Below are 26303 nucleotides of genomic sequence, written 5' to 3'. Positions count from 1 at the left end.
TTTATAGATTCAGTTTCGGTCCGCCCGGACCATGGGTTGCGTGACCCATATTTACATTAGGCTGATAAGCCCAACTAATCAATAAGCCCATATCAGACCACTAGTATTATTAATCAAATATAGCATGTACATATCATTACAATTTCAAGAAATGTGATTTCTAGCTCTGAATATTATAGTCATGGTCTTTAAATCGTCTCTAATTTCATAAACTAGTCCGATGCCACACCTTGACAAATGTTACATATTTTTCTATTTTTTTTGCCATATTTTATTAATACATTCTTCATAATAAGTTTTTATATTTACAAATTAGTCCTTGTCATTTTTTAGGGTCAATACGTCATATATTGATTAAGAAGCAAAAGCTGAGTCTACAATGAGAGTCTGGTCAACATTCAGGGGAAAACCATCCCACCAAATCCTCGAGGGATAACTAACAACTAGTGAAGTTAAAGTGTGAGCCACATTGTCCGCATTGCATTTAGCACGCACAACATCTATAGCTTGAAAAGAAGCTGCTAGGAGCTTAACATTCTTAAAAATGGAGCGAAGACTTTAAAACCCGTTATTATCAAAAAGGTGCCACAGTAATCCAATTTTTTAACCTAAAGTATATGCTACATAAAGATAAAATTGCTTAAATGAATGTCGGTAGTTGTAGTGGTTAAAAATGACCGTTTGAATCATAAACAAATAATGTAGTATTGACTCTTGAGTTGAGACATTCGACCTTTAATCCACCAAAACTCAAGAAGATTTTTCAATAGGGAGAATACCTATACTTACAAATAAAATTGGCCCAAGAATGAGAGTGAAAATATTCAAAAGTTTCAAAGAATTCATACCAATTTGACTTGAACCCGCGGAAGTGAAGTTGATCAATGTTTGAGGCTTTGAGCAGAATAGCACCAGAATAGCATTTCCCTGCGTTCTGTGGTCAGGTGAAGTGACCGTGTAGTCGTTTTGTTTCCGGCGACGATGGCGACCCTTCCCATCGTCCAATACGAAGAAAAAATCCTCGAAACCGTTGAGGCGAACCCCGTCGTCGTCGTCATCGGAGAAACCGGTTCCGGCAAGAGCACCCAGCTCTCTCAGATGCTACTCCGCCGCGGTTTCTCCAAAATCGCCGTCACTCAACCCCGTCGAGTCGCCGCCGTCACTGTCGCCAGGTAACCAAATCAAACACCAACTACAACTAGGGCTTTCTTAATTCCTCACCTCATGACTAACGGTGTCGTTTTATCTTCTTCCACAGACGAGTTGCGCAAGAGCTTGATGTTCGCCTCGGTGAGGAAGTAGGTTACGCCATTCGATTTGAGGATAGAACTTCTCCCACCACGCGCATAAAGTAATGCTGCTGCCATTGATTCTAGATTTTTTGTTTTGCTCTTGATTTTCTCAGCTTGGTGTGTTGATTGTGTTTGATTTGATTTGATTAGGTACCTCACTGATGGGGTTCTTCTTCGCGAAAGCCTAGCTAATCCGGAGCTTAATGAGTATGATGTGATCATATTAGACGAAGCTCATGAACGGAGTTTGAACACGTAAGAAATGCGCGACCAGAGCTTTATATATGTTATAAAGAAAATGAGAAAAGACCAAATTTATTGGTGTGTTCGTTTATGTGCAATGTGTGATTGTGGTATTTGTCACCAGGGATATTTTGATGGGCCTTATGAAGCGCTTGGTTAAACTTCGATCTTCCAATCTCAAAGTTTTGATCACGTCGGCGACTCTTGATGGTGATAAGGTATCAAAGTTCTTTGCAGATTGTCCTGTGTTGAGCATCCCGGGGAAATTGTATCCGGTTGAAATTCTTTATAGCAAGGAGCGTCCCCCAAACTATCTCGAGTCTTGTCTGAAAACAGCTCTTGGTAGGACCTGTAGTTTTAACCTCGTCTTCATGGCTAGATAGTTTGTTTTATTAGTACCTGTGAGGCTGTGATAAATAATGTGCTTGCATGTGTGTGTTAAGAAATTTGCCTTGCCATCATCTAGTTAGACAAAAATTTATGTCACAATGTAAGTGTTTGTCTATCCGATTACAATTTGATCAAAACTCGAGCATGAGATGTCTATATGCCATGTATCAATGAAAAGGGTGGTTCTTGCTAAAAATGCATACAAGTAAATAAGCTGCTACAAGGGTGATGCATTTGAAATATGAACTGCGAAATCTACGAATTCATGTGGATGCTAATAAAGTCACATTCACTTCTATATATATATTATTTTTTTACATCCAGTGGATGATGAGGTAATTGGTTTTGCAGATATACATACTCGCGAACCAGAAGGGGATATTTTAATATTTATGACTGGACAGGTGAGCATTTTTGTAAATAGTATTTGCACTATAATACGATGTAAATCTTAATTTTGCAATGTAAATTTTAATCCTATAGTTTCAAATATGGTGTAATGGTTGAACAAGTTTCCATGACCTTTGTCCAGGATGACATAGAGAAGTTGGTATCTAAGTTGGAAGATAAAGTTCGGGCTCTCGAGGAAGGTTCCTGCATGGATGCTATAATCTTCCCCCTACACGGTTCGTTGCCGCCTGAATTGCAGGCAAGTACTTTTCATTTTTCTAGAATCTTCGTAATTAAGAAATCTGCTTACCATTGGTAAATGCTACTCACTCCGAGTTCCAATTTCCAAATACAATCAATCTTCTATAAACGGATGTAATGATGCATGTTTGATACATTCCCTTCTTTTTAGTTTTGTCTACACACAAACTTATAGAATGTCAAACTGCCTTGAGTGGGTTTATCTTGTAATATCATAGAATCATACTTCCTTGCTTGCAATGAACTTTTAAGAGCATAGTTGCACCTTTTCTTTTGGAGAAAAATCGTAAATAAACAACAATTGATGTTTGATATATTCTATCCGACAACCAAGTTTGAGGCATGATATTATTTTATATATTTGAAACTCATGCATGTTTTATAATCTTCTTACAGGTGCGTGTTTTTAGTCCTCCACCTCCAAATTGCAGACGAATTATTGTTGCAACAAATATTGCTGAAACTTCTCTGACTGTTGATGGTGTAGTGTAAGGGCACTGATACTAAGTTAAATTTTACTATTTTACAATTATAACTTCACTTACTATATGCATCCCCATTACCCAAGTTACTATTTATATATCCTCACGACGAAATTTATTGTTTCTGTATCTACACTTCTATTAGAATTTTCCCAGATTTTTGCTGTTTAATTACACTTCAATATTGTGTTGAATTGCTTCCTGCCCAAACCTTTTACTGTGATTTTGCCTTTTTTATGTTTTCTTTCTAAAACAGACCCATGTGTAACATTGGACACTGTATCCAGTTACTTATTATAATAATTTAAATGCTTCTTATTTCTATAGCCTATGTATTTTTGTAATAGCCAGAGAAAAGATTAATAATATTTGAAAAATCAAAACCCTCTATAGTCCATTTATTGAATATGAGCTGATAGTGCATGATTAAACCATTTCTGTAAAAGTAGTGTGGATATTCGTAACTGTTGCACCTATAAGTTCTCCATATATACTGTAGCTGGCGATGCTTTTTTATTTATTTTTGCTGTAATTTAAAAAAATTACATGCCACAGGATGTGTGGTTGCTTATTCTTTAGATTGCATATGTTTAAAGATATGTAAATATGCAGTTTTCCTATGCATTATGCAATTTAGCAAACTTTTAAGTTAGAACATATAATGACTTGATTTCTTGTAGCACTTTTTTAGATGCAAGAACAAACATGTCCATCTTGCCATTTTAATTTGCCCATTGTGATTGGAGTGTTTACATTATTTGTTCGATTTGTGGTATTTTGATAATGGTTTTCTCCTTCTGATCAATCACACCAACTTGTCTACTTACAGTTTCTATTTTTTTTTTTTATGTTATGAATTTTAGATATGTTATTGACTCGGGGTATGTAAAGCAAAGGCAGTACAATCCATCCAGTGGGATGTATTCTCTTGATGTTGTTCAAATTAGCAAGTAAGCATTTAATATTTTAACATCTTTTTGTGTCTTGAAGCTTAGATCATGATGCAATGTTTTCTGTTTTACATACATACAAGCAAATCATATATGAAGTTTTTTTTGGGCCCCTTCACTATAGTGATCATACTAAGTATTTGTTTGGTTATAGTTTCCAGTTCCCAAGTGGAAAAGTATGTGAGAGGATACCTTCAGCAGCATATGTTTGATTTGCTCCAAATGTACATTTGGAGACAAACCTAACAGCCTCTAAATGCGTCATTAGTCTTTTCTTTATTACAATGAACAAAAAGGATACAATATATATTGGTTGAAAGGTTTCTTGTTGCATCAAAAATTATCAGGACGGTTTTAATTTTTGTAACCAAGTTCATAAGCTTTAAGATGATTCAAGATATTTCCTGACATTGCAGAGTGCAAGCTAATCAGCGCGCAGGCCGAGCTGGACGAACACGACCAGGGAAATGCTACCGTCTATATCCTTCCCGACTTTTCCAAGATGAGTTTTTGGATGTTACAGTACCTGAAATTCAGAGATCTTCTCTCGCCGGCAGTGTGCTTTACTTGAAGTCATTGGACCTCCCTGATATTGACATTCTCAAATTTGACTTTCTTGATCCTCCTTCATGTAAGATCAGTTTACAGTATACTTTTTCGACTAGCAGTATGGAATAACTAGTTCTCGTTGTTCTTGGGAAGTTGCATTTTTTGTTATATCAGAAGTATTGATTCTTTGGTAGATTAGTTCTTGTGGTTTTTAATATTCTTGTGACATGAAGGTCAATTGAAAGGAGGTTTAGGAGAGCTATAGGGGATCACAGCCCCTAACTGTTATTTTTGTTGTAAAACTACCTAGCCAATTGAAAATAGTTGGTTAGGGAGTTATAGCGAATAGTTAGATTGTAGACGAATAAATAAAGAGTGATAGAGACTAGTTTAGGTATCCGGGTGGAGTTGTGGACAGGGGTTAGATTGTAGACGAATAAAAAAAGAGTGATAGACTTTTTGGGATATCCTTGTATTTTTGGAATTGTGGAGAGGGATGAGACTCTCGTACTTACTTAGCAACCCTTGTTTCTTTCTTGTTCTGCTTTCTAGATCTGTTCTACATTGGTCAGATTCTGGGTTAATCCTTGACTTCTAATTTATAATCTGATTGAATAATCACATCTTTTGCAGCTGAGTCCTTACAAGATGCCTTGAAGCAATTATATCTGATTGATGCTATTGATGAAAATGGTGCAATTACAAGTATTGGACGAAAAATGGCTGGTACTTATTTTCTTTATGTTTTGGCGTTGAACGTCAAATATTTGGACGTAAAAATAATGCACTACGCATTTGTTATCTTCATGATCATGATAAAAGCTTTTGACTAGTATAATATTTTCTATCATCATCAATATTTTACCCATTCGTTATCCTATCTGATGTTTGAGTTGAGTACTTGTCTAGATTACCTGAGTTGTTTTTTTATTCTATGCAGAGCTTCCATTAGAACCATCCCTATCAAGAACTTTAATAGAGGCAAACAATTATGGTTGCATAACTGAGGCTTTGACTGTTGCTGCCATGTTATCAGCTGAAACTGCATTGCTACCAGGGCAGAGGCAGAGGTTGGGTCATCTGACGTTTGTATTTGTGTGGATGTTCTATTGATGTGGAAGAATCAGAAAAGAAATAAAAAAAAATCTAATATCAATTGATTTTGTTTGAAATGACTTTAATACCCACAGAACTTCTGTAGTCCTAAAAGGAAAGAGTATTGTTACTGGGTCCAATTAAAGTTTTGATGCTAACCTTCATGCCAAGGGGACGGAGGTTAGCATTCCCTGTCAACTGAAAGCATTGACTCCCAATAAAGAGGGTTTATGTCAAGAAAAATAGAGATGCAGTAGGGGAACATAACCCCTGAAAGGTGCAACTAATTAGTTGTTATGATGTGACAGATAGCTGCCAACTATAGGAGATTATTGTCATCAGTTGGGGTGATTGTGAACAAATAGGGGAGAGTGGTAGAGCTGGGATTTACTTGTCTAAGTAAGGGAATTGGGAGAGGTGTTAGACTTCTGGAATTATCCAGCTATTCTTTTGTACAGAGGATTCTGCCCTGTTCATGGCTGTGACCACAATGGTGCAGGCTCAGTTTTCTTAATAAAAATATATTCTTTCTTGTCCAGTTTATCATAAAAACACTCATTCTTATCAAATGCGTTATCCATACTGAATTGAATTTTTGGTTAAACTCCATTCTTATAAAATGTTTCATTATTTCCATACTAGTGAATATAGCCAAATAAAAAAATTAACCTGGAATATATGATGACATATGCCATATATCTTTCGTCTTTTGATGTTTATACATTGGCAAGCACTGAGCTGTTACCTCTTTCGATGTGCAGCAAGATTGAGAAAAAGAGGAAACATCCAATGCCTAACCTTCCTGATGGTTCTGGCTTGGGTGATCACATTCAATTGCTGCAGATATACGAGTGTTGGGATCGAAATGATTATGACATTGGTTGGTGCAAAGACAATGGCTTGCAGGTACTTTTATTTTTCTATGAAATCTGCAATGAAGGCTGGTAATAAACTTGTGGAGTACTTGTCTCCACACATTTGATTCAGATAGTGTTAGTAACCCAAAAGTAAGAGTTGACAGAATCTAGTATTATTGAATGAAAAGATTAGGAGAGTGATCTCTCCTCCAAGGATTTTCCCTTACAACTGAGCCAATGCTCAGTTTTCCCAAATCTAACTAATCCCCTCCTAGTAACTACTAACTAACTACTACAACAGCCCTAATTACTATAGAATCCCCTTACCAATTTTTCCTTTCTCTTTACATCCTAACAGATAGTTGTATCCTTTATAAATAAATCTGATGTGTCATTGACAAAGAATTCTGTCATTTCCTGATGAGAATGCATGCTTTCATTGAAGGTGCGGGGGATGTTGTTTGTCAGAGATGTCCGTAAGCAGTTATCTCAGATAATGCAGAAAATAGCAAAGGGTTTGTATTCCAATTTTTTTAAGAATTTACATGTATCAAGCGAATAATTTGTGTCGTTAACTCATAAACCAACCATTCCAAAACTTAAGCTGTTGAGAGCAGACATGCATGATTTTATATTATACTTTGAAGTTTTAACAGTGTTCTTTCTCATGCTGTGGTAAATGTTGCTAGCTAAAAGAACTAGCATCTTGATTTTGGCTACGCATTCATAATATCCTTGTGTAGAATAAGTTAAGTGTGACATTAAAATGGGGCATATTTTATTTGGTACTGTTCTTCTACTACCCCTTCATCTTTCTTGTGTTGATATAAAGCTTGTTTGGGTAATCTGTTTTATGTTTGATAATATTCATCAATTGTGGTTGGATAAGTATATTTGTTATTAACTATTAATAGATGATTATTTTTGGGGGTTATGATAGTCAATTTACTTGCCTCAACGTCATTTTGCGAAGATTATCATACAATTCATATTATGTGGTTTGAAAATAAAAGCATCATCACCACGAGAAGAACTTGTATTTCTTTTTTGTTGTAGACTTTTATAATTTCAAGCTCTACTGATAAAATAATTTTCAGTTATAGAGTTAAAACTTGTAAGGTTACAACTCATTGTGCATGCCTATGTTAGTAAAAAGGTAAAGAAATTTTACTATTTAATAAAATCTAGCATAGTTAGCTGTTTCCAGTATTGCTGTCCACTTTTTAATAAAGATGTGGGAAAACTTTTAGCTTCCGCTATATTATTTGAATTATATCAGGCAGTTGCAAGTTTACATCTTCTGGTGAAATTATGATAGCAGTATCCAAAAAAATGGAATAGCAGGCTGAATCACTATTATAATTACTCTCTCCTTTTCTGTTTCTTTTTTTATTTTTTCATTCAAATTAGTGAACCCTTTAGCTATTTATCATGTTACATATGCTAATTCCTATTCCATTCACATATATTTTCTCAAACTGGCAATAGGACCACTGGATATAAGGGCACATGGGAATGGGGATGAGTTCCGGCGGGATTATCGAAATTTGAGGAAGGCTTTATGTGTGGGCTATGCAAATCAGCTGGCTGAAAGAAAGATGCATCATAATGGTTATCGAACTCTAAATTTCCAAGCTCAAGTAGTTCAGGTAATAAAAAGGGCTAGTACTGAAAAGTGAAGGCCTTCTAGGAAATTGTGAAAAGCAAGTAGCTTCTATTTGTCAATTTCAATTTTCAAGTAAGTGCTATGTTTGTAAATACCTGAATTTTCTATGCTAGGTGCATCCATCATCTGTATTGACTGCTGATGATCTGGGGAAGTTCCCAGACTATGTTGTCTACCATGAGCTAGTTGCTACCCCAAAACCGTTTATGAGAAACGTCTGTAGTGTTGACATGAGGTGGACAACAACTGTTATGAACAAGCTTAAGACCCTAGATGTGTACAAATTAAGGTAACTTGCTTGGCATCATAATCTGTGAAAACTTCTCTTTAAAATTTGTGATTTAGTGTTGCAAATGATGTATATTTTGTCTGTAACAGTGGTGGTATTAATCATGCTGAGGAGGAATCTGAGAGGAGTCTACCAGATTTGCCCAAGAAAGATGTCCAGGTTGCTGGTGCTGTCAATGACTCTGAAAGTAGAATCCAAGCTGCTCGAGAGCGATTTCTTGCGCGAAAAGCCAATAAATGAGCACAGTTAAATGAGTGGAGTTGGTGATTGAGTTGTTGAGTGTATATGTACTATATGCTTATGGTTTTGGTGAGTGTATATGTACTTTGTGCTTATGCTCTTGGTGATTGAAATGCACTCGTAGTGTAGAGAGAAGACAAAGGAAATAGAACAAATGAGAATGAGCGATTAATCAGCAAGTCCCTTGACGAGTAAATGTTAAACAATCCTTAGGGGTTTTGAAATGCAATTGTGGTTACTGAAATAATATTGAGATAATGCCCTTTTAGTGACACTTTCACCTAGAAGTTCAATTCATTTTTGTTTGATATTGTGCCTGTTTAGATTGACATAGTTACCAAGCTGAGATATTATGTGTAACAAGTCAAATCTTTTGTCTATTAGGTGTTGGTTCAGCCTCTGATGATCAATTAAATGATTGGGACTAATCCCCTCAAGACTATGCTGATCGCCTTCTAACAATGACCTATTCTTCCCTTTGGTGTGTAAGACTTCAAACTTTCTTAAGAATTTGCATTTTTCATCATGTTTAATCAAATATTTTTGCTTAACAAGATCTTTCTGTTCCAACCAGTAAAATGGTAAGATTGGGAACTTGGGGATGAAGATATATTGGGTTGAGATTTATGAAGCATAGTCTGGCCAGTTGGTTAGATGTAGTAGGTCAATATTCAATGCATGACCTCCTTTCAAAAATTCTGGTCTAGGAAGCCTATTTAAAGTTTACCTTGTGCGGTAGATTTAGATAATAGAAGTTTAATTAGTTTTATAGGTTCAAATATATATGTTTTGGATAATGGCACGAAGCAATTGCCTTGCTTGAGTTGCTTCTGTTGAATACTAGTCAAAATATCACTTAAAAAAATCATTGTTGACGGATGGTTATTAACCATCGTGGTTACAAAAACACCACTTATTAATTCCTGCGTATTTTCTTTAGAGCCCAACATGACTGATTTTTAATTTTTATAATCACTATTTAAGCTTTTTGGGGGAAAAATAACATTTAAAACAGCCGTTTTGATCGCTGATTGGTGATCACTATTGCAGGGTGGCACCCAAACTTTGGTCATGTCTCTTTGTATGGTGATGCTCGCCGGTTGGGCAAGACGTGTAGTTTAATCCTGCCTGTGTGATAGTGTTGTGCAGTCAGTTCGATTGCGCCTTTTGTACTTAAGTATTTAAATAGATATGCCCCCTATTGTTTGCTTCAGGCTATTTCTTTTTCCATTGTTGTCTTCAAGGTTGAAGGTGTGTCTCAAAGTCAAAAGTAATTCCCAGGTGTTTTCCGTAATTCTATCATTTTCGCTTCTACTTTTAAACTTCCTCCCTATGCAGCCCAAAATCTTCCAATGGGAAAGGAAGAAGCAATGAAGTAAATGTCGTTGGGAGCCACATGGGACAATAAATGATGATAAACAATAAAGAGGAACAAATTCCTAATATTACATAACATGTATGTAACTTGAAACATGAATTCTTGGGACAAAAGGTGCAATCGTACAGGAAAAAGGAAGACGCAATGAAGACGTACGCATAAGTAAAAGAAAAAAGAAACCATGCTAAGAGGAGATGAAATAGCTCTAAAAGAGTGGTGAAAAAAGGAGTAAGTGAAAAGATATGTTCACTAACATACTGTTTGGTTCAAAGGAGGGGAGGGGAGGGATTTTAATGAAGGGGAGGGGAGGGGAGGGGAAGGGAGGGGAGGGATTTTAATACTTATTACGTTTGGTTCATAGGAGGGGAGGGGAGGGAAAATAACTTATTTTTATCTGGTTAAATAGGGGAGTGGAGTGATTTTATAATTAAAATTACTTTTATACCCTTTTATATATTTACTTGAATTAAACAACACAATATAACATCCTTCTTCATCAACAATTATTCTGCATAATTTTAAACCTTCACCACAACAAAATATTCTGCATAATTTTTCAGGATCTGCACTTCCAACAAAATATTCAAGTCGGAGCAAAAGCAAAATACAAATAAGAAAGAAAACTGGAAAAATCCCTGAAACAGTGCCTCAAAAATTAATACACAAGTTATAAAGACTAGAGAACACTTCCAGGGAAAACAGCAAAATAGTCAAGACCACTAGTAACATTCAAGACCCTTCTCCAGTAGCACTATAAGCAAAATCCTTCATGCCACCCACCCACAACAGAAGCCTCGAAACAAGCAAGGATTGAATTAGCTGGCAAAAGCAAACCAACTCCAACTTTACTGCAATTCTATTATCCAGCAACAGCACCCCATTCAACATTAGAAAAGAAATTACCATCACACAATGACCACGCTTAACCAGCTCTAAAATAGCCTCCAAATTTGCAGAACCATTGATGCTAATTAATACTAAATGGTTTCAATATTAGTCACACATGCTTCCCTAAGTTAGGTAACATGTATACAAAACAGGCAAAACCTGGAAAAGTAAAGCTTTTATAATTTTCTTCAACATTGGGTAATAAAATTAGAACTCTAGCCAACAACATAATTACAAATACTAATCAAGCTCAAGTCTCAAACACCATAAACTATGTCATAAAAAGCTACATATTGTATGCCAAAATACCACAAAGAACTAATTAAACTCAAGTCTCAAAAACTTCATAAACAATGCCATAAAGAGCTAAACATGCTCAAGTGCATAGAATTAAAAGTGCAGAGAATTAAAAATGCTAAACATGCTCAAGGGCATCAATTGGTAGGTGGATTTGAGGAGCCAAACACCGTATACATGATCACATCCTTGCGTGCTTCAACCGTCCTTACTGTGTTAGCTGCATAACATTTTGATGCATTATGCAATTCCACTAAGACACAGTTTCTTTCTTTCTACTTCCCAAATCTTATGGTGCCTAATTAGTATGTATTATTTGGGGCAAGAACATTTGGGGCAATTGGAAATGGAATTGCAGATGATACAGTGTCGTACAAACAATGACAACATGAATAAACATCACCATGATGAACCAAACAATATATACATGTTGAACCAAACAATATAACATTGATAGCATGAATAAACATAACAGAAAGAGGGCTACTAACTCATACCTGATTGATTCAATTGGTGACAAAGAAAGGGCTGCAGTTGGGGTGCGAATGCAGGGGCCGGCGCAGCCGAGAAGAGGCGGCGGCGGAGTGGGGGGCACCGGTGGAGAGAGACCAGAGAAGGGGCCAGAGGTGGTTGGTATGAAGAAGCTGACCTATACGTGAAATGAAGAAGGGGATATACACATGAAACCCTATAGGATAAATTGGAATTTTTTAATTTGTGCAGGGTTATTTTTGTCTGAAATTTATTTCCCCTCCAAATTCCCCCACTTTTGGGGGGAACAAAAAGTTGAGGTTGGAGGGAATTTGCTCCCCCCCATTTCCCTCCCCTCCCCTCCCCTCCTAAAATTTGAACCAAACAAAATCAGATTTTTAAAATCCCTCCCCTCCCCTCCCCTCCCCTCCATTATCCTCCAACCAAACATTCTGTAAGAAGTACAAGGATGTAATAATTCAGTCAAGATTTTTAGGCAAACTTTGTATCTTAGCCTTTGTAGTGGTGGTCGTGGTGGTGGCGGTGATAGTGGTGCAGGCGGTGGTGGTAGAGGGTGGTTGTGGTGGCGGCGACGGTGGTGGTGGTGGGTGGTTGTGGTGGCAGAGACAGTGGTGGTGGTGGTGGTGGTGGTGCCGGCGACGGTGGTGTCGGCAGTGACGGTGGTGGTGGTGGTAGTGGTGGAGGTGGTGGTAGTGGTGGAGGCGGTGGTGGTGGAGGGTGATTGTGGTGGCGGTTGATTAAATATATTGAAGTAGTTTATACATTGCACTCTTATCATGCCTTATACATCATCTATAGGGTGGATTAAATAATCCATCATTTTGATGTATAAGAGGAGATTGATATATAAGCTTATATAATACAATGTGAGCACCAAACAATGGATAAACCCATAATGTATTGTATAAGTTTATACTATCATGTCTAATACGGTGTACCAAACGAGCCCTATGTATTCAAGGACGAAACCACTTGGTTCCAAATTGGGGCGGTCTAAAGCCCAATGCCAAGCAAAGCCCTAGACAATAGTGAAGAAATTGGGTTCCACTAAGCCCTTAACTGCAAGACATTTTTTCCCTTAATGGAATGGTAATGGTATACTTATATGTTGTATTTTTCTCCCTTAATGGAATGATATACCTATAAGGGAATTGGTTTCAATTCAATGTCAACACACATTTATATTTTTTCACCATCCAAATTTACGGTACATATGCGCATGCAAGAACCAATTATACACTACACTTATAAGTGCAGAACACAAATAATACATTCCGTAAATTAAAAGTGCATGATACTATAGAATATTTAAATGGTTGTGAGAACATTAATGCCTTACATTACATGTAATCGGATCTCAATGTTAAATGTAGCTTATACTATTAGGTGTCTTTTTCAAAGCGTTTTATCTTTTTATAAAATGACGACTCATCATGAAGACTCCACTTATTTATTATTTCTTCTACGTGATGATGGCTAGTTTGGAAAGGGAATTGGGTTTGGAGCCCCACCCCTTACGCTTTGCACCCCACTTTATTAAATACGGAATTTAAAGTTCCGTATCAATACGGAAAATAAAATTCCGTATCTATTTTAGTATATAATGAGTGGTTGAAAATGTGACACGCATGTTTAAATACAATACGGAATTTTAAGTTCCGTATTCAATATGAAGAATACGGAACTTTAAATTCCGTATTTGATAAAGTGGGGTGCCAAGCCCCGTAGGTGGGGTGCCAAACCCAACTCCCGTTTGGAAAGTATAAACAAGACCGTGTATCACTCTTCTCTCCGGTCAGTTACAGCACACACGCACTTCTAGCTGCTACTTATGGTCAACACCAAAACACCATGTTAGCTGTGAAACCTCTCAACTCAAATTTCTCCCTCCGCCGATCGCCGCCGATCCCCGCCGTAGGCACAGACGCCAGTCGCCGGAGGATCTGTTTCCCAACATCTGGATGGCGGATTCGAGCTGTGATCAGCAGCGGAGACAAGGCTGCGACGTCGTTGGACAGCGACGGTTCACTGCGAGTGGTAGAAGAAGGTGGAGTGATAGAAGTGAGGGCGGTGGTGACCATAAAGAAGAAGATGAAGGAGAATTTTGGTGAAATGGTTGAAGATCAGTGGGAGTCTTTGCTCAATGGAGTTGGTCAGGGGATTCAGATTCAACTTGTTAGTGACCAAATTGACCCTGGTTAGTTCCAACTTGTTCATATTTCTACTATGATCTCTCTTCTCTTTCTCTTTCTTCATCACTTTGCTCAAAATTAAAGAGGAGTTTAGCCATTTTGGTTATGATTATGAAAAATTAAAAGAACCTAGCTAGCATGAGGATTAGAGAGAATATGTGTGTTCCATTCTCACTCAACATGAGAATTATATTGGTGAATGATCTGCAAGTAGCTCTATAAGCACCGATAGTCTCAAAGGCTTGCACGAACTCATGGTGGTGATCGAAGCCAAACTCATCTAAATTTTACTTATTGATTTTTGAGATGCTAATAACTCCATTTTATTTATTTTTTAATTTTTTTCTATTTTAAAAGAGTATTAACTATATTTAGCAATAATATGCAGTGATTACATTTTCCTCTGACAAGGTTTTTTTATGAAAATTGTTTTGATCATTCTATAGGATTATTTCAAGCAAGAAGGTAGATTTGTAAATGTTAATTAAAAAACTAATTGTTAAAATTTAACTTTCAAAACATCAATAATTGATGCGATTGTAATCTTAAATAATTTTTATTTATTTAAGACACGTGATTTTTTTATTTCTTATTAACGCCTCATGTTTTTGTTTTGTTTGAAAAGGCAACTAGGTTTGTTAGAGGAAAAAATTGTTGGGTCTGAAGCAACTTTTGGTCATCAATAATTTAACAATAAAGATTGATCTTCCACTTTTTTTTAAAAAATATCTAAACATATGAAGAGAATAAAAAAAATATTAAATGTGTCACTACTGTTATACACTCTCCGGTCACTATTATAAGTAAAAAACAACATTTTAGATTCATTGAATAAAAATGTATCTAGTCATTATTATAGACTAAATACATCATTTATTAAATGCATTTAAAAACTTGTTTTTTTTCTTGTAATAGTGACCGAAGGGTGTACAATGTATTGAGACCAATAATGTAATGAGGCTTGGTATGATAGCCTAGTTTTCCTGATTTGGTAGAGCATTTTTATATCCACCGAAGCAAGAAATTTATTAGGAGTACATACTTTTTATTTATACAAGACAAAAAGTGATAATTGTTTCTGCTTAATATTTTACTCCTACATTTTATATTGTGGAGTCATTTCTTTGTCTTTTTCTGATTTGCATTAGTAGAAGCCAGAAAGGCTGTGTCGTTGTGATTTGTGCTGATTTCATATATTACTATATTATTCTCCACTTTTTATTAGAGTAAATCTTACTTTATTTTTGTTCTTTTTCTATTAAACTTTCCCAGTTACAAATTCTGGAAAAAGCGCGCAAACATACGTTAGAGGGTGGCTACCGAAGCCTTCAAACGTTCCATACATTGTGGAATACACTGCTGATTTCACAGTGCCAGGTGACTTTGGAAGCCCTGGTGCTGTTCTCATTACCAACCACCATGGCAAGGAGTTCTACCTGCTGGAGATCATCCTTCATGGCTTCGCCGGCGGCCCCGTTTTCTTCCCGGCAAACACATGGATCCATTCAAGGAATGTTAACCGTGAAAGTAGAATCATATTCAAGAATCAAGTGAGTCACTCTTACACAAGAATAATATCTTTGCTTTTCACATTGGTAGTATTAGAATTGATTCATTGATTCATTCACCACTTTTAAAATCTATATTTGGAGTGGAAACTTGCATTTGCATCAACATTGGCACACTTGATTTTGGTAAAATTGAAAAAAAAAGTGAGTTGAGGTGAAGTGATTTATGTTTGGATACATCTATGAAAATGGTGATTTTTGTAATTAATGTTGCGAAATCCAGTTGTTAAATCCCAATATTGGTTATGCTCAACACAGAAGTTAGCCTCTTTATTTTCTTGTATTATTAATTTTAGAACTGAAATCAAGTATGTAAAATGACTCTCCAACATTTATCTGCATGTTTGGATACACGGTAGATTTGCATGTTGGACGGAGAATTGATTATGGAAGAAGCTACTCCTAGTTGTTTTTGTAGTAATAGAATTGATTCTGGAAGATCTGAATGTGAATCCAAACATGTTATATATTGTTATCCACGATTGTTTTTATTCTATCAGAATTGATTTTGTAGTTTAAGAACTGATTCTGACTCCAAAATAAACTATATGATGAAGTTACTAATTCAAAATTTGCAATAAAGTTCATTGTGAGATTTCAAAACTGGATTTCACGACATTGATACACATAAATCACTACACTGTTGAGTCACTTTTACTATCAATTCCATTCTCACTATACTAATCCAAACACACACCTAAAGAGAACTTTCAAAATTAAAGCATTGAGTTACTAGCATTATGTATTCTTCCTCTTCAAGCCGACTTATTAACTTGTGTTGTGCATGCATGGACAGGCATACTTACCATCACAAACACCAGCTGGTATCAAAGATCTTAGACGTGAGGACTTGCTAAGCATAAGGGGTACCAAACCCCACAGAGAAAGCCTAAGAAAGCCACATGAAAGAATCTATGATTATGCAATGTACAATGACTTGGGAAACCCTGATAAGGATGAAGGATTTGCTAGGCCAGTCCTTGGGGGTGACGAGAGGCCTTATCCCCGCCGATGCAGAACCGGCAGACCCCCAACCCGCTCCGGTAGAGTTCACTATCTTTCTCCTTCATTTTATTATATACTTTGGTGCCATTTTGGGATTTGGATGAAACAGCAAAATTGTCTAATGGAGCAATGCATTGTTGCAATTAGATCCACTGTCTGAGAGTAGAATTGAGAAGCCTCATCCTATTTATGTGCCCCGGGATGAAACTTTTGAAGAAATAAAGCAGAACACTTTCTCTGCTGGAAGGTTGAAAGCTCTGTTCCACAATCTTATACCCTCACTCGCAGCATCTTTGTCGAGTTCAGACATTTCTTTCAAGTGCTTCTCGGAGATTGACAAGCTTTACATTGATGGTGTTCGTCTGAGAGGTGAAGAGCAAAGAGGGGCAGTGGAAAATCTCTTAGTGGGCAGGATGATGAAAGAAGTCCTCAGTGCTGGACAGCGATTGTTGAAATATGAAATCCCTGCAATTATAAAACGTATGCTCTAGCTCTACTTTTATTTAGTTTATTGACTTGAGACAGTTAGTAAAGCTAATGCAACTCTATGAATTTCGATGATCATAACCACATGCATTTCACTAGTTCCTTTTGTACTGTCCCAGGAGATAGATTTTCTTGGTTGAGGAACAATGAATTTTCAAGGCAAACCGTAGCGGGGCTCAATCCAGTGAATATTGAGCTGTTGAAGGTAGTTTTCATATCAATTTAGTAGCATGTTTGGATCCATTTTTAGTGCGTGATTGGGTTAATGTTATCAGAATTGATTTGTTAAAATTCATTATCGTAAAATTTAGTTGAAAGTGAAATGATTCATTGTTTTGATACATTTATCTGAAAAATGACTCCTATAGAGGGTAATATTGTGAAATCCACTTGCAAAATCCCACCATTGATTCTGTCAACTGCAGAAGTTAGGATTTGTAGCTTCATCCTAAAATTGATTTTGGAATCAAATGTGAAAGGAAACATCCAAACATACAAAAATTGATTCTGATAGTGTAGAATCAATTCTAACTTTTCCCAACGTGAAACAAAACATGCACAAAATGGATTTCAGTTAATTCTTTCAGAATCACTTTTGCATCCCCAAACGCTACTCCTAGTAACTTCTCCAAAGAACACTTCCTTCCTAAACGTGAAAACTTACTGAGTCTCTAAACACGCACTAGGCGGTTGCATGTAGGTGTCAATTAGTTTATTTTTGGCCTCCTTACCAAGTTATCTGTCTTTCACAGGAATTTCCTATCAATAGCAAACTAGATCCTGCTGTCTATGGCCCTCCTGAATCAGCGATTACAAAGGAACTACTAGAGCAAGAACTTGGTGGAATGAGCTTAGAAAAGGTTTGCTCTATTTTTCTTTAGTTGCTTGACCTGTTTATCTGACTACTACTGACATCATGTTTGGATCAGCTTCTCTTTCATCGGAATCAATTTTGAAACTCTGAAGCTGCTCACAAAATTTTCTCCCCATAATTAATTTTGACTTCTAAATCAATTATAGAAGGGTTTCCAAACATGCACTAATTATTTTTATGTTGGCAGGCCATAGAGGAAAAAAGACTATTTATTCTTGATTACCATGACATGCTTCTGCCGTTCATCAAGAAGATGAACTCCTTACCTGGGAGGAAAGCTTACGCTTCCAGGACAATTCTCTTCAATACAAAGACCGGTATTCTGCGTCCTATAGCTATTGAGCTTTCACTTCCTGAAAGCCCTTCTTCCCCGCGAAGTAAAAGAGTTTACACACATGGGCATGATGGCACAACACACTGGATTTGGAAGCTAGCAAAAGCTCATGTTTGCTCAAATGATGCAGGTGTTCATCAACTAGTAAATCATTGGTAAGACAAAAAAACTGATCATGCAAATTCCAAATTATAGCAAAAATGGCAATTTTCATAGTTTGAGAAAATTCAAACTGCATTCTGGTTTACAAATGATTTTAAAGGCAAATCCAATTAAGAGAGAAGCTTCTGTTAGGTACATTATGAGTCTCATAATTGATTCTTAGGAAGAGAAGCTGATCTAAACATGTTATTTGAAAGAAAGGGTGCACTTGATTTATTAGACCAGGCTGAGTAAGACACATTGGCATTATGTACTACGCAGGTTAAGGACTCATGCGTGCATGGAGCCGTATATAATAGCTAGTCATAGACAACTAAGCTCAATGCATCCCATTTACAAGCTGCTACACCCTCACATGCGCTATACATTGGAGATTAATACAATTGCTCGGCAAAATCTTATAAATGGAGGGGGTATAATTGAGGCATCATTTAGTCCAGGAAAGTATGCCATGGAGCTGAGTTCCGCAGCTTACAAAAACATGTGGAGATTTGATATGGAGTCACTGCCTGCAGATCTTATTCGGAGGTAACACACTGATTTAAGGCTTCAAAAACCCATTTAAATCTTCCATCGCTGCTTTTTTATGCCCTTAGTAGTTAGTAGTACATATTTTGAAATTCTTTCACAATTGGTTCTAAAGTCAGAATCAATTCTGAGGAGAATATTTTGTGTTGGGGAATCTCAGAATCAATTTGATAGAGTAAAATCAATTCTAGATGACAATATACATGTTTGAGAGTGACTTTGAAGAATGATTTCAATCTAAATCAATTCTGCTAGAAGATAAAATGTGTTTGGTTTCCCGTTGGAAGACCTCATAATGAATTCTGGTAGAGTAAAATCAATTCTGAATGAAAATATTGATGTTTGGGAGTCATTTTGGAGGATTGATTTCAGACCCGAAATTAACTCTGCTATAAGCTAGATAGAGTAGCTTCTGTATAAAACATAGTCAATTGTGAGATTTTACAACTAGATAATAACAACATTACCTTGCAAAAATAACTTTTACATAAATGTTCCAAACATAAATGATAAATCACTCAACTTTCAAGTCATTTTTACTACAATCAATTTTACCAAAATGAATTAAGACAAACCTGATCCAAACACACATTGAATAGCTTCTGGGTGTAAGAATCGATTTTGAGGAAAAAGAAACTGATTCAAACATTTAAAAGGACATAATATACTTGTAGTCTGTTGTTAAAACTCTTCACTTTTCAGGGGCATGGCAGTGGAAGACCCTTCAATGCCCTGTGGCCTAAAACTTGTGATTGATGACTACCCTTATGCTGCGGATGGACTACTAATCTGGTCTGCCATTAAAGAATGGGTAGAATCCTACGTTGAACACTTCTACTCCGATCCAAATTCAGTCACATCTGATGTTGAGCTCCAAGCATGGTGGAATGAGATCAAGTTTAAAGGTCACCGTGACAAAAGCAATGAGCCCTGGTGGTCTAAACTCGAAACCAAACAGGACCTATCAGGCATACTCACCACAATGATATGGGTTGCTTCAGGCCAACATGCTGCCATAAATTTTGGACAATACCCCTTTGGAGGGTATGTGCCAAACCGTCCTACCCTCATGAGAAGACTCATCCCTCAAGAGAATGATCATGATTACGAAAAGTTCATTGAGAATCCTGAGCTTGTTTTCCTGTCATCACTGCCTACACAACTTCAAGCAACCAAAGTAATGGCTGTTCAGGACACACTGTCCACTCATTCACCTGATGAAGAGTATTTGGGTGAAGTAAATCCTCTGCATCATGATCATGAAATATTGAAACTGTTTAGTAAATTCTCTGCTAGACTAGAGGAGATAGAGGAGATCATAAAGGCAAGAAATAAGGACCCTCGCTTGAAAAACAGAAGTGGAGCAGGTGTGGCTCCCTATGAACTTTTGCTTCCCACGTCTGGACCAGGGGTAACTGGTCGTGGAATTCCCAACAGTATATCTATATGATCAGTTTAGACTTTAGATTGCATTGGTAATTTGGTATGGTCACTTGTTGCTTATTAATTATGTCTGGTCGGATAAACTATTTTATGGGCAGAAACCGCTTAAATTTAAGGATAGCCCTGACTGAATATTTGATGAGCAATAAAGATTCGTTGCACCGCTTATATTTAAGGATTTGCCTTAATGAACTCTGTTTGGATTTGTGATGTGTGAATGTGCTCACGTTCGCTTAATTAATTGAATAATTGTCTTTCATTAAGTGAATGTGCATTGAAAATTATGATTCTAATTTATGAGATATTACATGTGTTTTTTTATAAATAAATGTGGGTTTATTTAGTGTACACAAGTTTTTCTTTGTGTAAGGTTGCACAAACCTAGCTTTACCTGTTATTCCAGGTTATTTTCCCGGTTATTTACTTTTTATTTTTATTTTATCTTTTTTATTCTCCTCCCACAACCACCCATCAGAACCACAACTTCCACCACCCTCCCACCCTCGTTGTTCTCCTCCTTCCTCTTCGTCACTTTCTTCCTCTGGTTCTCCTCTACCAACGCCGCCGTCATCCCAGAATCCTGCCGTCGCCGCCGCGCTGACATCTACTGTAATAACCACCACCAACTGCTAAGAAACGCACACTCTCCGCCGTCGCCGATCCCGCCCACATGCAAGGCGCCGCACACATAGAGGTGGAGGATGGGTCGGTGCTATAGATTTGAGCTAAAAAAGAAAAGAAGGAAGAGGTGGAGGATGGGTCGGTGGTGGTGGTGCTGCATCAGATCTGCGGCGGTCCGAGACAACCCTATGTTGTTTCCACAGCCAAAATCAGATGGGTGTTTGTCAGGTTTAATCTGAATCCAATCTTGATCCTCTTCCTTCTTTCATTCCAACAACACCGTGAAATAGCAATTACCCAAGATGGTTTTGCGGTGGGGATTTCAGAGGTTTAAATTTGGGGATGAAGTAGACAGAGATAGGTTTGTTTCAAGATTGGGTTCCTTTCAATTGTGGTGGTATAGTGGTAGCTGGGTGCGAAATTGGGGGAAAGGAATGGGCAGAGGAGGATGGGTTTATGGGTGGTGGTGGTTCTGTTGAGTGGGGGTGGTGTTGTTGGATTATAGGGGAAGGATGAAGGCAAGGAAGAGAGGGGGGGGGGGGAGGTCGGTGGTGGAGGAAGGAAGGGGTGGTTAGTGGTGGGGGAGGGTGGAGACCCTTTTTCTGCCAACACTGTGAATTAGATTATGGAGGGAGAGATGTTCACTGTGGCGTTTTCCAAATCAGTGAGTGGCAATGTGCAGAATACACGACTTGCTTCTGTTGTTCCTCTCAGCTGTGTTTCGTCCAGTAATTCAGGTCTTGAGAGAGTGTTATGGATCACAACATGGTTCCTAATCACCAATACTTATTTTGTTTTGTTTCTGTTTTTCAGATGCATGTTTTGATAGTTTGAAATCTACTTGCTTGGTGTAAACTAGAAACGTGAGAAAATTTGGAATGAAAATCACTTTCTTTTTTTTGAGTATCGTGAAAATCACTTTCTACTGATACAACAAAACAGAAATATAAGATGGTGTTTGCTAAAAAAAAATTTGATGGTGGCGGCAGCGGATGGAATGGAGGCTGAGGGGAGGAAGGTGGTGGAGAGGAGGAGGAAATAAACATATAAATTTTTAAATAAAAAATATAGATGACCTGAGAACCTACAAGGGCAGGTAAAAACTAGGTTTGTGCAACCTTACACAAGAAAAAACTTGTGTACACTAAATGAACCCAATAAATGTTAGTTGTTATTAGTAAATCAATTCTTTCGTCAGAGTTTTGACCCCTAACGTTTCACCTAGCAAATCTTTTCATTTACGGCTCTTCAAATGAGCTTTCATTATTTCTCCATGAGGCGTGACTAGGAGCAGAGTTCCAACTTGTACCAAAAAGAGTAGCCTCACTTAATTGACACATCTGATCTGTCGCGGTCCTTCTGACATATAAAGTCAAACACGGGCCGTTGGTTGAGATGGATGAAAACCGAAGCTGGTGCCCCCTGTTGTATGGGATCAACATCAACCTTATTGCCCACTTCCATTAGCATTACCTTGGCATGGCATTGGCAGCATGCCAGCATAGCAGCATTGGAGCAATAATGTTCAAGCATTTATATTATTGCATCAGGATGTGCCCGAGGCGGTGGTGATGGTGACACACGTGGTGGAGGAGTGACAAGACAAAAAAGCAAGTTTGCAGTTTTATAAAGTATTTGATGGTACAATATGACTCACTTTTCAAAATAACTCATCCAACATTAACAATTTTTTTCCCATGAAGGAAAGTTTAAGTGGGATCAACTCTACTCACTACTACGGGAAAGTGCATGTCTCTGGAACTATATATCACTTACAAAGGTAATACCTTAAAAATTCAGACATTTCGATTAGAAATTGGAAATTTCCACCGACACTCAGAAATTTGCACAAATTTTAGCTTGAGAAAATTTGGTTAAAACACTTCTTCATTATATAATAAAACTCGTAAAATTTAATTTTTTTTGGAATTTGTCACTTATTCCATGAGCATTTTAGCTTTAAAACTCAAGAATTTCGAACAAAAATTAAAAATTTCCAACAACACTCTAACATTTGCACAAATTTAGCTTGAGAAATTTTGGTTAAAGTACTCCTTCATCATATTATGAAACGTGGACAATTTAATTTTTTTCGAATTTTGTTACTCTCTTCGTGGGCTAACACATTTAAAACGCAAGAATTACAGCGAAAAACAAAAAAACTACACCGATACTCAAAAAATTCATAATATTAATCCTAAGTAAAACTTGGTTAAAGCCTCCTCCTTTATACCATGAAACTCAAAAAAATTAATTTTTTTAGACTTCGAAACTAAATTGGGCTAACATCTTTAAAACTCACGAATTTCGACAAAAAATTTAAAATATGCAACAACACTAAAAAACTTGACCATATTTTACGTTGACAAAGTTTGGTTAAGACTCCCCTTAATCATACGATGAAACTCGGAAAATTAATTTTTTTTGAATTTTGTCACCCATTCCAAGGGTTAATACATTTAAAATTCAAGAGTTTCGACAAAAAATTAAAAATTTCAACCAACACTCAAAACTTTGAACAACTTTTGACTAGAGAATTTTGGTTAAATCTCCCCTTCAACATATAATGAAACACGGAAAATTTTATTTTTTTTGAATTCTGCCACCTATTCCAAGGGCTAATACCTTTAAAATTCAGGAATTTCGACTAAAAATTGGAAATTTTCACCGACACTCAGAAATTTGCAAAAATTTTAGCTTGAGAAAATTTGGTTAAAGCACTCCTTTATTATATGACGAAACTCGTTAAATTCAATTTTTTTGGGATTCGTCACTTATTCCATGGGCATTTAGCTTTAAAACTCAAGAATTTCGAATAAAAATTGAAAATTTTCACCAACACTCTAACATTTGCACAAATTTAGCATGAGAAAGTTTGGTTAAAGTTCACCTTCATCATATGTTGAAATGTGGGGAATTTAATTTTTTTCGAATTTCGTCACTCATTACATAAGCTAACACCTTTAAAACGCAGGAATTACGGCTAAAAATAAAAAACTACACCGATACTCAAAAAATTCATAATATTAATCCTGAGTAAAACTTGGTTAAAGCCTCCCTTCTATATACCATGAAAATCAAACAAATTAATTTTTTAAGACTTTGCAACTAAATCAATGGGCTAACATCTTTAAAAGTCACGAACTTTGACAAAATATTGAAAATCTGCACAACCACAAAAAAACTTGCCCATATTTTACTTTGAGAGAGTTTGGTTATAGCTCCCCTTAATCATACAATGAAACTCGGAAAAATTAATTCTTTTGAATTTTGTCACCCATTCCATGGGTTAATACATTTAACATTCAAAAATTTCGATAAAAATTGATAATTTGAACTAACACTCAAAAATTTGAATAAATTTTGGCTTGAGAAATTTTGGCTAAATCTACCCTTCATCATATAATGAAACACAAAGAAATTAATTTTTTTGAATTCTGTCACCTATTACAAGGGCTAATACTTTAAAATTCAGGAATTTCAACTAAAAATTAGAAATTTTCACCGACACTCAGAAATTTGCACAAATTTTAACTTGAGAAAATTTGGTTAAAGCACCCCTTTATTTTATGATAAAACTCGTAAAATTCAATCTTTTTGGAATTAGTCACTTATTTCATGGGCATTTAGCTTTAAAACTCAAGAATTTCGAACAAGAATTGAAAACTTCCACCAACACTCTAACATTTGCACAAATTTAGCATGAGAAATTTTGGTTAAAGTTCTCCTTCATCATATTTTGAAACGTGTGAAATTTAATTTTTTTCGAATTTCGTCACTCATTCCATGGGCTAACAAATTTAAAACGCAGGAATTACGGCTAAAAACAAAAAAACAACAGTGATACTCAAAAAATTCATAATATTAATCCTGAGTAACACTTGGTTAAAGCCTCTCTTCTATATACCATGAAACTCAAAACAATTAATTTTTTTAGACTTCGCAACTAAATCGATGGGCTAACATCTTTAAAACACAAGAATTTCGACAAAAATTTGAAAACTTCAACCAATACTAAAAAATTTGAGGAGAAATTTTAGTTAAATCTCTCCTTTATCATATAATGAAACACGGAAAATTTAATTTTTTGAATTCCGTCACCTATTCCAAGGGCTAATACCTTTAAAATTCAGGAATTTTGACTAAAAATTGAAAATTTTCACTGCCACTCAAAAATTTGCACAAAATTTAGCTTGAGAAAATTTGGATAAAGCATCCCTTTATTATAGGGACAGGCTTCCATATGCCACTTCTCTGAAGAGGCATGGGTGCCTCCCCTGTCTTAGCCATTGATTTATAATATTTTAATTGAATGGTCCGGATCAGTTGAGGTAAATAATTATGGCTTGGCCCTATGGACTATTCGAAGTATAATTTTGGCCCTATTACATTTCGTTATCCACGTAAATGGCTGCAAGGTTTCTCTACTCCAGTATAGACCCTTTGAGTTGTAATATCTTGAAACTAGTCCTAACTATATATACCCAAAACCAAGCAATTTCAATACTCTCGTTCTCCTACGATACCATGGAAGCTTGCCTTCTCTGAGTCTTTGGATAGCTCTTTTCCCTTCTATAAGATTAGTTTTTGGTTCTCATACATATAACCGGCAGTAAATTCAGCTTACAGAGTTCAATATTTCTCCCCGTTTCGTAGATCTGGTAAACTTAACTTCCATTAAAATCACTACCCCGCAGATCTTGATCTAGTAAACTTCTTTGTCAAAGGTATTAGCACCAAGGCGACGCGTTTTGGGGTTCAGTCAGCGTCTCAGATCTGATTCGTGCACTACGAATCTGGGCCGCCTTTGAAAACGGAACCACGCATATCATATCGGAGCGGTTTTAGCGGGGCGGAGAGGTGCTATTCCTTCGGTTGTTTTGGCTATAAGAGGATGGGATCCCCCAAACTATTTCTTGTTACATTTTTAAAAATATGGAAAAACTCTGGAAAATTTCCAGATTTTCCACGCCGGAGAAAACGAAGTTGTGCGGCCACGGCGGAGTGCATGCCTGAGAACAATGGACCACATTATTTTTTTGGTCAGCATAATGGCCCACATATTAGCTCTATGGACCATAGATTGGGCCAGGTAAATGCACGACCTCATTCGTAATTGCTGAAACTAACAAGCACAAGCTAATGGGAAACAACAAAAACATTTCAAGTCTTGCCACAATTTGAATGGGCCAAGGTAATGCAAGCCCAATACTATGATTGGTAACATGGTCCATTAAATCCTGCAAACGCTCTAAAGGCCTAATAATGCGCCGTTTAATGGAACTCACTGCCCCATTCAGTGTACAAAAATAAATTTGGACCCAAGATACT

At 36.6% G+C, this 26303-nt stretch overlaps 2 protein-coding genes across 6 annotated transcripts; both read left to right on the top strand.

Annotated features, from left to right (window-relative positions):
* Nucleotides 1-445: 445 nt before the first annotated feature.
* On the top strand, nt 446-9998 carry LOC130716032 (probable pre-mRNA-splicing factor ATP-dependent RNA helicase DEAH4). 5 transcript variants are annotated; one of them, XR_009011844.1, is made up of 18 exons: nt 447-1172; nt 1259-1351; nt 1443-1547; nt 1660-1877; nt 2277-2329; nt 2458-2574; nt 2973-3064; nt 3922-4008; nt 4425-4639; nt 5191-5283; nt 5498-5627; nt 6414-6558; nt 6955-7024; nt 7998-8158; nt 8289-8464; nt 8554-8773; nt 9089-9185; nt 9755-9998. XR_009011844.1 is itself a non-coding variant. In XM_057566203.1 (16 exons), the coding sequence occupies exons 1-16, from the start codon at nt 982-984 to the stop codon at nt 8702-8704; spliced, it is 2097 nt and encodes a 698-aa protein (XP_057422186.1). In that variant the 5' UTR covers nt 446-981; the 3' UTR covers nt 8705-9012. The 5 variants fall into 5 exon arrangements, 1 of the variants encoding a protein (XP_057422186.1); XR_009011847.1 differs by having other exon boundaries at nt 9720-9998; XR_009011845.1 differs by having other exon boundaries at nt 9089-9189.
* A 3540-nt stretch (nt 9999-13538) lies between these two features.
* LOC130710558 (lipoxygenase 6, chloroplastic) lies at nt 13539-20526 on the top strand. The gene is made up of 9 exons (XM_057559867.1): nt 13539-13956; nt 15224-15501; nt 16316-16562; nt 16672-17004; nt 17130-17215; nt 17763-17870; nt 18072-18373; nt 18642-18908; nt 19611-20526. Exons 1-9 carry the CDS (start codon nt 13611-13613, stop codon nt 20356-20358), a joined length of 2715 nt encoding a protein of 904 aa, XP_057415850.1. The 5' UTR covers nt 13539-13610; the 3' UTR covers nt 20359-20526.
* Nucleotides 20527-26303: the final 5777 nt, after the last annotated feature.

This window comes from Lotus japonicus, chromosome 4, assembly GCF_012489685.1.
Source record: "Lotus japonicus ecotype B-129 chromosome 4, LjGifu_v1.2".
NCBI classification, from domain to species: Eukaryota; Viridiplantae; Streptophyta; class Magnoliopsida; order Fabales; family Fabaceae; genus Lotus; species Lotus japonicus.
The sequence above is the reverse complement of the archived record's forward strand: the minus strand, read 5'-3'. Positions and strand labels throughout refer to the sequence as shown.

Excerpts from the sequence above, each read along its gene's own strand:
- LOC130716032 (XM_057566203.1), top strand. The coding sequence starts at position 982 with ATGGCGACCCTTCCCATCGTCCAATACGAAGAAAAAATCCTCGAAACC. Across the intron at positions 2,330-2,457 it reads TAATATTTATGACTGGACAG|GATGACATAGAGAAGTTGGT; the intron begins GTGAGCATTTTT and ends ACCTTTGTCCAG. Across the intron at positions 3,065-3,921 it reads CTGACTGTTGATGGTGTAGT|ATATGTTATTGACTCGGGGT; the intron begins GTAAGGGCACTG and ends TATGAATTTTAG.
- LOC130710558 (XM_057559867.1), top strand. The coding sequence starts at position 13,611 with ATGTTAGCTGTGAAACCTCTCAACTCAAATTTCTCCCTCCGCCGATCG. Across the intron at positions 16,563-16,671 it reads CAGACCCCCAACCCGCTCCG|ATCCACTGTCTGAGAGTAGA; the intron begins GTAGAGTTCACT and ends TGTTGCAATTAG. Across the intron at positions 18,909-19,610 it reads CCTGCAGATCTTATTCGGAG|GGGCATGGCAGTGGAAGACC; the intron begins GTAACACACTGA and ends TTCACTTTTCAG.